Source organism: Glycine soja, chromosome 14 (assembly GCF_004193775.1).
Source record: "Glycine soja cultivar W05 chromosome 14, ASM419377v2, whole genome shotgun sequence".
Taxonomy (NCBI): Eukaryota; Viridiplantae; Streptophyta; class Magnoliopsida; order Fabales; family Fabaceae; genus Glycine; species Glycine soja.
In genome coordinates, this window is record NC_041015.1 from 31273919 (window position 1) to 31289111 (window position 15193).

The window sequence follows — 15193 nt, forward strand, 5'->3', positions numbered from 1 at the left end:
GGCACTTAGCTTCATTTCATTACTTTGCAACATACACACTTATTAATTTCATTTGTACTTACAATTTATTTTTAACACATATATATAGAAACATTATGTGTATATACAGAAATAGTCTGTGTATGTTATTTAGTTTGACCATTTCAATTTTTACCCAGTGTCTCCCCTAAATTTGGAACAAATTTACCTTAATAATTACTCCCCCAAATTTGGGACAAATTTGCTTTGAACCATGCTTCCTATGGATGATGCCCTCCTACAACTTAAGACAAGGTAGAAGGAGGGTAGAAGGAGATAACACTGTATAGCCTCAGGGTTCAATCAATCAATAATTCATTCAACTCAAACTGGGTGTAAGGGATAAATCATTCAAGCACATGGTAAGCTTTTTGGCTAAGTGGCTATCACAACCAAACATGGCCTTCATCATCCTCAATTTCATGCATTCAGTCCATACTTGAGAGATTCATGCAAAAATCAGTACTAAATGATGTAGAAGCAAGCTTCATGATGATGAATCAAGTTAATTCAAGTAGTTTTCATGATGACAAAGATGATGACAAAAAGCTCAAGAGAATGATTTCAAGATTGAGTCAACAAGTTCAACATCAAGATTAATTTCAAGTTTCATGAGAAGAAATCAAGAAGATTCAAGATTCAAGAGAAGTTTGATTTCAAGATTCAAGAGAAGATGAATTCAAGATTCGAAGAGAAGAAATCAAGAAGACTTCACAAGGGAAGTATTGAAAAGATTTTTCAAAATACAAACATAGCACAGTTTTGTTTTTCAAAAGAGTTTTTCTCAAAATTTTCTAAGTTACCAGAGTTTTTACTCTCTGGTAATCGATTACCTGTTTCCTGTAATCGATTACCAGTGGCAAAGTTTGACTGAATTTGCAACGTTCCAATTGTTTTTTAAATGGTGTAATCGATTACAATATATTGGTAATCGATTACCAGTGTATCTGAACGTTGAAAATCAAATTCATTTTGTGAAGAGTCACATCTTTTCATAAAATGCTTTATGTAATCGATTACATGGTTTTGGTAATCGATTACCAGTGACAAGTTTTGAATAAAAAGTCAAGAGATGTAACTCTTCCAATGGTTTTCAGGTTTTTCTCAAGGTTATAACTCTTCCAATGGTTTTCTTGACCAGACATGAAGAGTCTATAAAAGCAAGACCTTGACTTGCATTTCAACAACACGTATAACTTTTTCCAATATTCTTTTACAACCTTTGAATCTCTTTGAACATCTTCTTGAACTTCTTCTTCTTCTTCCTTTGCCAAAAACTGTCTAAGTTATCTGGTTTCCAAACCTTGTTCTTTCACAGAAAACAAAAGTGTGCTATTCATCTTTTTCATTCTCTTCTCCGTTTGCCAAAAAGAATTCGACAAGCACTAACCGCCTGAATTCTTTTTGTATCTCTCTTCTCCCTTTTCCAAAAGAACGAAGGACTAATCGCCTGAATTCTTTTGTGTCTCTCTTCTCCCTTTGCCAAAAAGAATTCGACAAGGACTAACCGCCTGAATTCTTTTTGTGTCTCTCTTCTCCCTTTTCCAAAAGATCAAAGGACTAACCGCCTGAATTCTTTTGTGTCTCCCTTCTCCCTTTTCAAAGAATTCAAACGACACAGTCTGAGAATTCTTTTGATTCTTCCTTTTCCCTTAAACAAAAGATTTCAAAGGACTAACCACCTTAGATATCTTTTGTTTCCCCTTCACAAAGTTTCAAAGGACTAATCGCCTAAGTACTTTGTCTTAACACATTTGAGGGTACATCCTTTATGGTACAAGTAGAGGGTACATCTACTTGGGTTGTCGTAACTAAGAACAAGAGAGGGTACATCTCTTGTGGATCAGTTCAAGTGGAGGGTACATCAACTTGGTTGTTCAAAGAGAACAAGGGAGGGTACATCCCTTGTGGATCTTTGCTTGTAAAGGATTTTACAAGGTTGAAAAGAAATCTCAAGGACCGCAGGTCGCTTGGGGACTGGATGTAGGCACGGGTTGTTGCCGAACCAGTATAAAACTCTTGTGTTTGTCTTCTTCTTCCCTACACTTTTAATTTCCGCTGTGCACTTTAATTATCGCTTTTACTTTTGGTTAAGTTTCTATTTATGTTCTTTACTTTCTTAACTTAGTAGTAAAAGCATAATTGAATCTAGTAACATTAAGAAGGATAAGTTTTTTAATTAGTAAAGGTTCATTAATAATTAATTCAACCCCCCCTTCTTAATTATTCTGAGGCCACTTGATCCAACAAATGATAGTCGTTTCTCTCAAAATTTAAGGATCACACTCTCACCGGGATACGATCAATGCATTCCTTCGCAATCAATCTGACAAACTGACTAACATTTTCAATTATACTTCCAATCACATGCTCATTCTCTTCTAATGGCTGCAAGCTTGATCAAAAGAAACATCTAATCATTCCAATCCACTCAATTCATACATTTGCTCAATCAATTCATTCCCAAACACTCATTTCATACAAAAGAATCCACTGCATATCATTTTCAATCAGTTCACTGTTCAAACAAGCTTTTTGTACAAGCAATCAACTCAAAGTACTGAAATGTTTAAAGACTGGAATTAAAACAACTAAAATATAAAGCAAACTAAAAAGCAACTAGATAACTGGTAAACTAAAATGTTCATGCTTTGCAGAAATTAAACTAAACACAATTTAAACAACTAAACATAATTTAAATATCCTGCTCATCCTGTGGCTGATCTTCATTAAGATCCAGTGCTGGAGCTGCTGGTACATCCTGGATAGGCTTCTCTAGCTCCATGACTGGTGCAGATGGCTGGGTCTCCTCAGGAATAGGTGCAGGAGATGGCTCTGGTACTGGTCTGTGGAAGTCTCCTCCTCCTGAGCCATGTGTACATCTACATTTGCATCAAAATAAAAGGGCTCAGGAGGAGTGAGCTCATCCTCTACCTCTGTTGCTGCTGTTGGCTCCTCTGGTTTAGGCTCCTAGCCAGGCCACCTGCGTGTCAAACTCATCCATGCTCATGATAGATGGCAGGCCCAAGCCCTGAAGGCTTTGCATGATAATGGCATACCCCCTGTGTAAGCTTTGGAGCATGGAATGAAGCATCTATGGTGTAAATAAAAAATCTGAGGGTCCAAAAGATAAAGGAGCTAGAAGTGGTATTTGAGTAGATGGAGCAGGAATGGCTAGAGTTTGTGCTGGAGTTGAAATGGGAGGTGCTGGAGCTATGGAAGAAGAAGGACCTACTGTCTCTGGTGCTGCTGAAGTAGTGGGGACCTCTGATCTCTTACCCCTGGCCTTCCTTGGCCCTCTAAATGTCACTGTTGGATCATCTAGATTCCAACAATTCTTCTTAATGTATGCCAAGTTAATGGCAGGGCTGAGGCTCTCCAGGGATCTAGAATCTGATTGGACTCCTCTAGCTTTGCACAAAGCTGTGATCAAAGCAGGGAATCCAAGTCTGGATGAATCATGTTGTGCAGTAAGAGAAACCTGGTGGGAGATGAGGTACCCCACATTCATATCCATCTTCATAATGATGCCATAGATTAACTTGGCTTTGTCTAATGTGACATCAGATGTGTGGGAGGTAGGAATTAAGTTAGAGAAGGAAAGAACGCTCCATGTCTGAGCTAAAGTGGTCATGTTCTTCCTTAATATCTTCGAAGGCTGACCATCAGCGTTTAGCTTGAATCCCCTCCATGGGATACAAAGCTTAGCAGCCAACTCTTGAGGATTAGGCCTCAGGAGTGCAAATCTCGAATAAGCACACAAAATTTCACCTTCTTCCTCAATCACTGGGGTCTTCGGAAAGGTATTCAAAGTATCTTCATCAATTTTAATTAGATGGCCTCTGACCCTTACCTGCTTAGGTGACTTGTCTTCCAGGTCGTAGTGATTTGCGTAAAATTCTTTCACAATGGCAACATCGATGTTGTCGTCAGCAAAACTAGTCAGCTCCTCATCCCAGTGTCTTCTCTCGAGTTCATCCTTGAACTTATCAAACTCGGTGTAATATACTACTACATTTCTCTCTGGTAGTAGTTTCCTAGGCATCTCAATATTGGCATACCTCTCCCAAGCTTCTTGAGAGGTGAATCTAGACCGATCATATCTGACTTGGGAAGGTGTAGAAGGAGCCTTCCTTTTTTTAGATGCCATTTGCAAAATATAAGATCAAACACAAGAGATTAGCACAGGTTATTTTCTACAAAAACAAAAGAGAGTCTGGGCTTAGCCTAAAGACACATGAAATATTTTTCTGCAGATTATGCTTAGTGCAGCAAGCTGGGCTTAGCCTATGTCTACAATTTTCAAAATAGAAGAGAGTCTGGGCTTAGCGCAGGATGGCGCGCTTAGCTCAGCCTCACCAGAATGACACTCAGGCTTAGCGCACAGGGTGCGCTTCGCCTAACTACAAAAAATAAAAAAAAAGTGAGACTGTTGAGCTTAACACAACAAGGCGCGCTTAGCTCAACCTCCTCGACACACAACAAGGGCTTAGTGCAGCAGCTACGCTTAGCCTTATTCAAAGGACTTACTACATAAGCAAAGTGGCGCTTAGCCTGACAGGTTAGGCTTAGCGCTGAACAAAAATTTCAAAAATCTTAATGTCTGAACACTAGGCCCACTTAGCGCACAGATGCGCTTAGCGGGATCATCGCTTTCGTTCATCAGCAGGGATGAACGCGCTTAGCGCGATCATCTGGAAATCATTCTAATGTTAACAGTTGCGATGAACAGGCTAAGCACAGCAGGCACACTTAGCGCGTTCATCACGATGAACAGGCTAGTCAATTTGAATTTCACAAATATGTACATACATACATACATACATACATATATATATATATATATATATATATATATATATATATATATATATATATATATATATATATGTCCCTAAACACGCAACAATGTTTAACCGAATACATGAATATTAATATAGTAGTTCAGTACACATCATACACATAATGAAGATTAAATCAATTCGAACATATAATTAAATCTGTGATTTACATCCTTAATCCAACAAAAGAAATCATGAACCACTATGGAGGAGTTGATTAACAAAATACAACTCTAACCCCAAAATAATCCCAACGTCATCACGTCGGTTTGGCGGCTCCTCAACAGAATCTCATCCCTGCACCCTACTGCTGTCATTCTACTCCCATGAACATGGTTTGCGATCATCATGGGTATCAACCACACGATACAAAATTGCAAGGGTGAGTTCATTATAAAAAGAACCAATGTTAAATCCAAATAATCACAATTAGAAAGAAAACATAAACAAACATCATGAGCTTACACAACATTCATTATTCAACACTCACATCCAACAATTGTTCATTGTCCACATTCAATAATTACTCATCATTCATATTCAACAATTACTCATCAGACACATCATCCATCCATGGATCCAATCAAGACTTCTCAGAATGATGCATGCACCTGACCTCAACTCTCAAATGCAATGCGGTACGTACCGGATCCAATACCAAGGAAATAGTCCTAAGCGTGTCCACACGACACCTCACTTAGGAAACCATGCAGTGTTGGATCAAGTGGTCTCGGAATAATTAAGAAGGGGGGTTGAATTAATTATTAATGAACCTTTACTAATTAAAAATCTATCCTTCTTAATGTTACTAAATTCAATTAGGCTTTTACTATCAAGTTAAGAAAGTAAAGAACAGAAATAGAAACTTAACCAAAAGTAAAAGCGATAATTAAAGTGCACAACGGAAATTAAAAGTGTAGGGAAGAAGAAGACAAACACAAGAGTTTTATACTGGTTCGACAACAACCCGTGCCTACATCCAGTCCCAAGCGACCTGCGGTCCTTGAGATTTCTTTTCAACCTTGTAAAATCCTTTACAAGCAAAGATCCATAAGGGATGTACCCTCCCTTGTTCTCTTTGAACAACCAAGTGGATGTACCCTCCACTTGAATTGATCCACAAGAGATGTACCCTCTCTTGTTCTCAGTTACAACAACCCAAGTAGAGGTACCCTCTACTTGTACCACAAAGGATGTACCTTCCAATGTGTTAAGACAAAGTTCTCAGGCGGTTAGTCCTTTGAAACTTTGTGAAAGGGGAAACAAAAGATATCTCAGGCGGTTAGTCCTTTGAAATCTTTTGTTTAAGGGAAAGGGAAGAATAAAAAGAATTCTCAGAGTGTGTCATTTTGAATTCTTTGAAAAGGGAGAAGGGAGACACAAAAGAATTTAGGCGGTTAGTCCTTTGTTCTTTTGGAAAAGGGAGAAGAGAGACACAAAAAGAATTCAGGCGGTTAGTCCTTGTCGAATTCTTTTTGGCAATGGGAGAAGAGAGACACAAAAGAATTCAGGCAGTTAGTCCTTTTTTCTTTTGGAAAAGGGAGAAGAGAGACACAAAAAGAATTCAGGCGGTTAGTCCTTGTCGAATTCTTTTTGGCAATGGGAGAAGAGAGGCACAAAAGAATTCAGGCAGTTAGTCCTTTGTTCTTTTGGAAAAGGGAGAAGAGAGACACAAAAAGAATTCAGGCAGTTAGTCCTTGTCGAATTCTTTTTGGCAAAGGGAGAAGGGAATGAAAAAGATGTATAGCACACTTTTTTTTTTCTGTGAAAGAACAAGGTTTGGAAACCATAAAACTTTGAAAGCTTTTGGCAAAGGAAGAAGAAGAAGTAGAAGTTCAAAGAAATGTTCAAAAGTTAATTGGAAAAGTTAATTGAAAGGCAAGTCAAGGTCTTGCTTTTACAGACTCTTCATGTCTGGTCAACAAAACCATTGGAAGAGTTACGACCTTGAGAAAACCTAAAAACCATTGGAAGAGTTACATCTTTTGGAAAAACTCTGGTAACTTAGAAAATTTTGAGGAAAACTCTTTTCAAAAACAAAAGTGTGCTATGTTTGTTTTTTGAAAAATCTTTTCAATACTTCCCTTGTGAAGTCTTCTTGATTTCTTCTCTTGAATCTTGAATTTATCTTCTCTTGAATCTTGAAATCTAACTTCTCTTGATTCTTGAATCTTCTTGATTTCTTCTCATGAAACTTGAAATTAATCTTGATCTTGAACTTGTTGACTCCATCTTGAAATCATTCTTTGGGCTTTTTGTTATCATCTTTGTTATCATCAAAACTACTTGAATCAACTTGATTCATCATCATGAAGCTTGCTTCTACATGCAGTATCTTTCGAGGGCACCCAGTCGTGCACCATAACTTCCCCCCCCCCCCCTAGGTGATCAACTTGGGGCCACAAGGAGTTCCCTACCAGGTGACACACCCCTGTTAGTCGATGAATACAACTAACTTTTGTGTATAAAACCTGTGTATATTGCATCAAACTTCTCCAATTTATAGTGTTTTTGTAATATTATAATTACTTTTTATTAAATATAGGTAATAGATAATTTATACTTTTGTTTTGTGTGTTTAATAATCAATTTCTCTCAATTTCAGGTTAATTAGGCAAATTGGTAAAAGTGTTGTTTTCACCTTCTCGTTAAGCCAATATGTTGGCTTAACGAGCATTCCCTAAGCGTGACATTCAGTGGCTAAGCACGAGGAAGAATCTAGAAGAAGATGAGCTGTCAAGCTCGCTAAGCGCACCGCTCCAGGTCATCAAGCACACCGCTTCAGCTCATCCTCTAAGCGAGAGAAGCGAACTAAGCCAAAAATTACTAACGTGAGCTAAGCGGTCCATACGTGCGCTAAGCGCATAGCGCACGAGCACGAACAAGACCACCTATTTAAGCCTGAAATCAGATTTGCAAAGGGAGTTTGGAGTTTTTCTTGAAGAAGCCTCTGCATGCACAAGAATCTGGCCCTGGATTGAAGCTTTTGCATGTTTAGGAAGTTCTAGAGAGAGAAAATTCCAAGTTCCAAAGAGTTCTGAGAGATTTTGTTGTGTGAAGATCTGCAGAGATGCGAGTTCGAAGCGGAAGCCGTTCTGAGAACTAGAGATGAGTTTGTGAGTGATTGTGAGATCCTAGAGGTGAAGGAGACATCCTCACCACTTGTGTTTTTGCAGTCTTTCATCTTGTTCTTCTCTTTGTTGTAAAGGAGGTTTCCGGACTATGGAAAGCTAAATCCTCTGTTGGATCTTCCCTGTAGGTACCTGATGTAAATATATTTCTATCTAAGTAGATGCATGCTTTGTTAGGGTCATTCAACAGTGGGAACTGGTCTGATTCTAAAGTCCTTGGTAGTACGGGACTAAGTTGTTGTGCTATCACGAGGGATCGGGGTACAAGAACTTAGTTGTGTATGTGTGTCTTAATGCAGTCTTGGTTGAGTTTAGTTTTACAAGAGGGATCTGCGGACGAGGCTTGATCAGGACTAGGCTAGGCTATCATGAGGAATTAGGGTCTAGTAGTCCAAGAGACAACATAGGAACACATGAGCATTGTTAAATAAAGAACATCCTTTTTAGCATCAGGAACCAGTGAGGAAGACCAACGCTTTTCTCAACTTGTTTTTACACAGTATTTCTCTTGCGTGATTTTCTTTCTTTTTGCCTAGATAATTTAAATACCTGTCCATAATCATAGTTATATTTTCATACCAGACACCTATTTATCGAAATAGCGTGCCAGATAACACAAGTTCCCCAAGAGTTAGATACTCAGTTCTTACCATTTTATACTACTTGTGCGAACAAGTTTTGGGCGCCGTTGTCGGGGAATGTAACACCCTGATATATATATCTATATATTATTAGTAATTATGTTTGATGTTTGATTATTTGTTGCGTTATTTTTATTTGTAATTATTTTCAAGGAGGTTAATTTAGTTAATAGAGGGGTGTGGCTAGATAAGGATCTAGCTTCTCAAAGAAGCCTCTTGAGAAAGCTTCTCAAAGAAACCACGAGGAAGTTTCCTGAGGAAGCCTCTTAATGAAGCTTCTTGAGGAAGCTACACGAGCTGCCTCAGTAAAAATTCTGCCCAGCCTTCGTTAACCGTTGGATCTTACCGAAATTTGGTCTGCAGCTTTACAAGTCACATGTACACGATCTGACCGTTGGGATCTTTGAGAAAATGTCTGGAGTGTGCTCGAAGCTTCCATTCCCGAGAGCATTTCTTATTTAAGCATTTCAGCCTTTGCTTTTGCGTAGCTTAGGAAAAACGTCTTTTCTTCTCCTTTTTTTCTTCCAAAGACATTTCTAACGTCCCAAGTACTTTCTCCATCACCCACAACCACCATTAGCCACCACAAACTGCCGTTGTTCTCCGTTGCAACCCCATACTGAGAGAAATCCTTCAACCGAAGCGGAATCTTCCAACTTGGCTCGTGGTTTCGGTAGAGAACGAAACCCTAATTGGACCTTTCATTTCCTTTGAGGTAACCATGATTCCATGTTTGTTCCTTGTTCATTTCAGCTTGTCTTTGCATCTTTTCTGACTTTGGAACCACCATTGTATGTTTTACGCTTCCTTTGTAAAACCCGAAATACTTTTAGCTCTTTCATGTAGTGACGTGGGTGTTTGACCCAGAGCATTGTTGTTAGCTTTGTTTCTGAAATCCATATTTAGTCTCCTTCGTTTTGGTATGGTAGAGGCTTGCGTGGAATCAACGAGCAAGGATGAAAAGGAATCTCCAAGTGACACGACGAGGAACCCGCGGGTAGCTCAGAATAGGTGAGGGGAGTTTATTATAAAATTTACCATTTTAACACCATAGCTAGGGTCAGGGAACCTAGCTATGAGGATATCTGCCTGTCCCTGTTGCATGCTGATTTTTCTTCAAAGAAAATTATGTCTTAACTAATGGGATGCGATATATATATATATATATATATGTGTGTGTGTGTGTGTGTGTGTGTGTGTGTGTGTGTGTATGTATGTATGTATTGTGATGAATGATATTGTTGTGGATGTTTGATTTGTGTTGTTTGAAGACATGTGAGTGTGAATCTTAGGCATGAAAGAAATATATATATATATATATATATATATATATATATATATATATATATATATATATATATATCTGTGTGTGTGTGTGTATATATGTATGTATGTATTGTAATGAATGATATTGTTGTGGTTGTTTGATTTGTGTTGTTTGAAGACCTGCGAGTGTGAATCTTAGGCATGAAAGAAATATATATATATATATATATATATATATATATATATATATATATATGTGTGTGTGTGTGTGTGTGTGTGTGTGTGTGTGTGTGTGTGTGTGTGTGTGTGTGTGTGTGCGCGTGTGTGCGAAATGCGATTTGTTGTTGATGTCGCTATTAAGGATTTTAATTGATATGTGATGATGATAATGATAATTATGATGATATTGATTTGAGATGACGTTGTTAATAAAGACCATATCAACATGAATTGTTATTATTGATGAATATGTTAATATGAAATGAGGTTGTTGTTGTTGTTGATAACTTCAATGAGATGAGATGATATTTATGTTGTGAATGACATAGAAATACGATTTGTTGATTGATGTTGGAAATGCATTGGCATGTGCATGTTGTGTATGTTCGTGGGGGGCACTGTTCACTGACCTTCCAGGGTCTTTGGCACTAGCTTTTAGCCACGTTCATACGTTGGATGTTGTGTATGATCGTGGGGGGCACTGTGCATTGACCTTCCAGGGTCTTTGGCACTAGCTTTTGGCCATGATCATACGTCGTATGGAGTGTATGTCATGGGGGGTAGAGTGCACTGACCTTGTCGGATGGCCCAGACGTGGGTAACTAGCATGGTTAGACAATCTATGCATTTTCTGAGGGGATGCTTAGGCACTTTAATTGGTCCATGGTCTTTGGCACTTACTTTTGGCCATGATCATAGCTCATACGACACAGGAAATAGAGTAACTGTGGCCAAGTTTACTTTGTACTAGGGGACTGTCACTTGGTAGGGAACATCTTTGGGCTCCCAGGCTGATCACCTATGGGAGGGGGGCTGTTACGTGCACAACGGGGTGGTCTCAACAAACTCAGCACAGTTCCCTAAGTGAGAGTGTCGTGTGGACACGCTTAGTCTATTTCCTGAGATTTGGTTGTTGTTGGTACGTACCACATTGCATCTGAGTGTTGAGTCAGGTGCATGCATCATCCTGTGCAGTCTTGATTGGGTCCATGGATGGATGATGAGTAATTGTTGGATGTGGATGATGAATATTTGTTGTATATGAGTTTTGAATAATGATTGTTGTGTATGCTCATTATCTTTGCCTATGTTCCTTGCTAATTGTGGTTATTTGGAATTGGTATTGGTTCTTTTTATAATGAACTCACCCTTGCAATTTTGTATCGTGTGGTGGATACCTGTGATGATCATGAACCTTGTTCGTGGGAGCAGAATGACAGTGGCAGGGTGCAGGGAGTAAGATTCTAGTGAAGAGCCGACGTGATGACGTTGGCGCTATTTTGGGAGAGAGTTGTGTTTTGTAATCAACTCCTCCGTAGTTGGTTTTTAAGTTTTATTTTGTTGAGTTAAAGATGTAAAACTGGGATTTTAATTATATCTATGAACAAATTTAATTTTCGTTATGCGTATGACATGTACCGAATTATTGTTTCTATGTAATTATGTATATTCACTTAAGTAATGGCGTGTTGTTGGATGAATTTATGTTGTGACAAAATCACTTCTATTTTCATAAGCAAAAAATTAAGGGAGTTCTTTTTATAAAAAATTGAAATTACCGAATATTAGAGTGTGGATATCGTAGCGACGAGGCGGGTCACTACATTTAGTGGTATCAGAGCAGGTCGAACCTTTCGGCCAGTGAGTTGTGAGTCTGCTATGTTTTTCTGTGCATTCTCTGGTTGTTTTGTTGGATGCTTGGTGTTGGTTGTTTGGTGATGTTTGATGTTCGTTGTTTGCTATTAGCACTTACTCACTAGTTGTGTTTTAATGAGCTATAGAGATTTGATTGTTGTAGTCATATTGAATTTTGTTTTTCTGATGTCTACTATACCATGAATTTCAATGTCGGGTCATGGAAGGGCAATGGAATGATATGGCAAGCGATTAGAAAATGCAAATGATGGAAAGTGGGTGTTAATGTCTTGAGTCATCAACTCTCAAGAGTAACTGAGTAGGAATTTGTGATGGTTGTGATTGTTGTGTGGTTCTTTGTTTGTGTGTATTCCTTCCATGTCTGACTCCCTGGTGTGTATAGGGAGTGATGGCTGGACGAAATGATCGTGCGATAGTGGATGCCCTTCAAGCCTTAGCCCATGCTATAGGGAATCCGAATAGAGGAGAAGCTGGTGGAGTTGTTGAGTACCATGGGTTGGACCGCTTCCAACGAAACAACCCTCCTTCTTTTAATGGACGATACAACCTTATGGTGCTCAGAACTGAATAAGGGAAATCGAGAAAATTTTCTGAGTTATGGCATGTCCGGAGGGGCAAAAGGTTGCTTTTTGTACATATACTCTAGTGGAAAAGGCTAAGTATTGGTGGGAGAATACTCGCCAATGCCTAGAGGCTGAAGGTCTAGATGTGACCTGGGATGTCTTCAAGAGAGTGTTTTTGGAGAAATACTTTCCTGAGGATGTTAGGAACAAGAAGGAGATGGAGTTCTTGGAGCTTAAGCAAGGAAGTATGACTATGGCTGCATATGCAGCCAAGATTGAGGATCTGGTGAGATACTTTCCCCATTATCAAGGGAGAGATGGTGAAAGTTCCAAGTGTGTAAAGTTTCTGAATGGCTTACGACCTGAAGTGAAGCAAGCTATGAATTACCAAGGTGTTCGTCAGTTCCCATTTTTGGTTAACATGTGTCGGATTTGGGATGAAGACTCCCGAGACAGGGCGACTATTATAGGAGTACAGGTCCAATGAGGAACAAAAAGAATGGGCCTCAACATTGAGGAAAACCATATTCGACTCCTCCTAAGAAATATGGTAACCACCATGACAATCAGAGGACTGTTGCTAGGGGATTTGCAGGTGGTAGCAGTAGCAAACCCAATACTTTCTCCACTCATATCATTTGTTACAGGTGTGGTAAGCCAGGGCACATCTCCTTGAATTGTCCCGATATAGGCGTAATATGTTTTAATTATGGACAAAAGGGACACACTCAAAGAGATTGTTCACGACCCAAGAAAGAGCACAATGGTGGAGGCCCGAATGGTCAAACTGGACATCCAAAGGCCACGGGAAGAGTCTTTACCCTTAATGGTGTTGAAGCTTTGAAATCCAAAGATCTAATCCAAGGTAGATGTTTCATAAATGGGATTCCTTTGCTTGTGTTGTTTGATTCTGGTGCCACCCATTCCTTTATATCCTGTTTGTGTGTAGGAAAACTTAAGCTTTCTGTGTCTTCTTTAAATAAAGATATAGTAGTAGAGACCCCTACTAGTGGTTCTGTGTTAACTTCTGATGTGTGTTTGAATTGTTCTGTGGAGATTTCTGGTAGGATATTCTTGATTGATTTGATTTGTTTGCCTTTGAGCCAGATTGATGTTATTCTTGGTATGGACTGGTTATCTTCCAACCATGTCTTGTTGAACTGTTTTGAGAAAAGTGTGGTGTTTGATGATTCTGGAGTGAGTAAGGATATGATGTTTATCTCTGCCAACCAAGTTGTGACATCTTTAAAGGAAGATGCTCAAGTGTACATGATCTTGTCTAGCCTTAAAGTAGAGACAAAGGTTTCTATGTGTGACCTCCCTGTTGTTAGAGAGTTTCCGGAAGTGTTTCCTGAGGATATATCTGGTCTGCCACCTGAGAGAGAGATAGATTTTTCCATAGACTTAGTACCTGGTGTTGGACCCATATCCATAGCTCCTTATAGGATGTCTCCTATAGAGTTAGTTGAGCTTAAGAAACAGTTAGAGGAGTTGTTGGATAAGCAGTTTGTTAGGCCTAGTGTATCTCCGTGGGGAGCCCTAGTGTTGCTAGTGAAGAAGAAAGATGGAACCATGAGGTTGTGTGTGGATTACCGCTAGTTGAATAAGGTAACGATTAAGAATAAGTACCCTTTGCCTAGAATAGATGACCTTATTTACCAGCTGGTAGGAGCTTGTGTGTTTAACAAGATAGACCTTAGGTCGGGTTATCATCAGATCCGAGTGAAGTCTGAGGATATACCAAAGACTGCTTTTAGGACCCGTTATGGTCACTATGAGTATCTGGTCATACCCTTTGGTGTGACTAATGCTCTAGGAGTGTTTATGGACTACATGAATAGAGTTTTTCACCCTTACCTTGATAGTTTTGTGGTAGTATTTATAGATGATATTCTGGTATACTCCAAGACTAGAGAGGAGCATGAAGAACATTTGAGGATTGTGTTGCATACCCTTAAGGACCGACAACTCTATGCTAAGTTGTCCAAGTGTGAGTTCTGGTTAGAGAAAGTTAGTTTCCTAGGGCATGTGATATCTCAAGGGGGTATAGTTGTGGATCCCTCTAAGATAGAAGCTGTTCTTAAGTGGGAGAGTCCTAAGTCTGTTTTTGAGATTAAGAGTTTTCTAGGTTTAGCATGATATTACCGGAGATTCATAGAAGGTTTCTCCAAGTTGGCTCTACCTTTAACTAAACTGACTCGTAAGGGTCAAGCTTTTGTGTGGGATACCCAATGTGAGCATAGTTTCCAAACCTTTAAGGAAAGATTGACAACCGCTCCAGTGCTAGTTTTGCCTAACCCGAGAGAACCATTTGAGGTGTATTGTGATGCATCAAAGATGGGTTTAGGCGGAGTGTTGATGCAGAATAGCCAAGTGGTGGCCTATGCTTCTAGGCAGCTTAAGACTCATGAGAGGAATTATCCCACCCATGGTCTAGAGTTGGCTGCTGTAGTTTTTGCCCTTAAGATTTGGAGGCATTATTTGTTTGGCTCTAAGTTTGAGGTGTCTAGTGATCATAAGAGCCTTAAATATTTGTTTAGTCAGAAGGAGCTGAACATGAGACAAAGGAGATGGTTAGAGTTTCTTAAGGATTATGATTTTGAGCTCAGTTACCATCCTGGTAAAGCCAATGTAGTGGCTGATGCTTTGAGTAGGAAATCTCTACATATGTCTGTCTTGATGGTTAGAGAGATGGATCTCCTGGAACAGCTTAGAGACCTTAGTCTTGCTTGTGAGGTTACTCCTAATAGTGTAAGGTTAGGAACTTTGAGGATCACTAGTGAATTACTAGGTGATATCAAGAAAGGTCAGAAAATTGATCCTTTTCTAAGGACTCGGTTAGAGGCTATAGAGTCAGG

General features: G+C 39.2%; 1 protein-coding gene across 1 annotated transcript; it reads left to right on the plus strand.

Annotated features, from left to right (window-relative positions):
- The first annotated feature begins 12369 nt into the window (after window positions 1–12369).
- LOC114384000 lies at window positions 12370–12822 on the plus strand. The gene has a single exon (XM_028343684.1). It carries the CDS (start codon window positions 12370–12372, stop codon window positions 12820–12822), a length of 453 nt encoding a protein of 150 aa, XP_028199485.1.
- The last annotated feature ends 2371 nt before the right edge of the window (window positions 12823–15193 follow it).

Excerpts from the sequence above, each read along its gene's own strand:
- LOC114384000 (XM_028343684.1), top strand. The coding sequence starts at position 12,370 with ATGGCATGTCCGGAGGGGCAAAAGGTTGCTTTTTGTACATATACTCTA.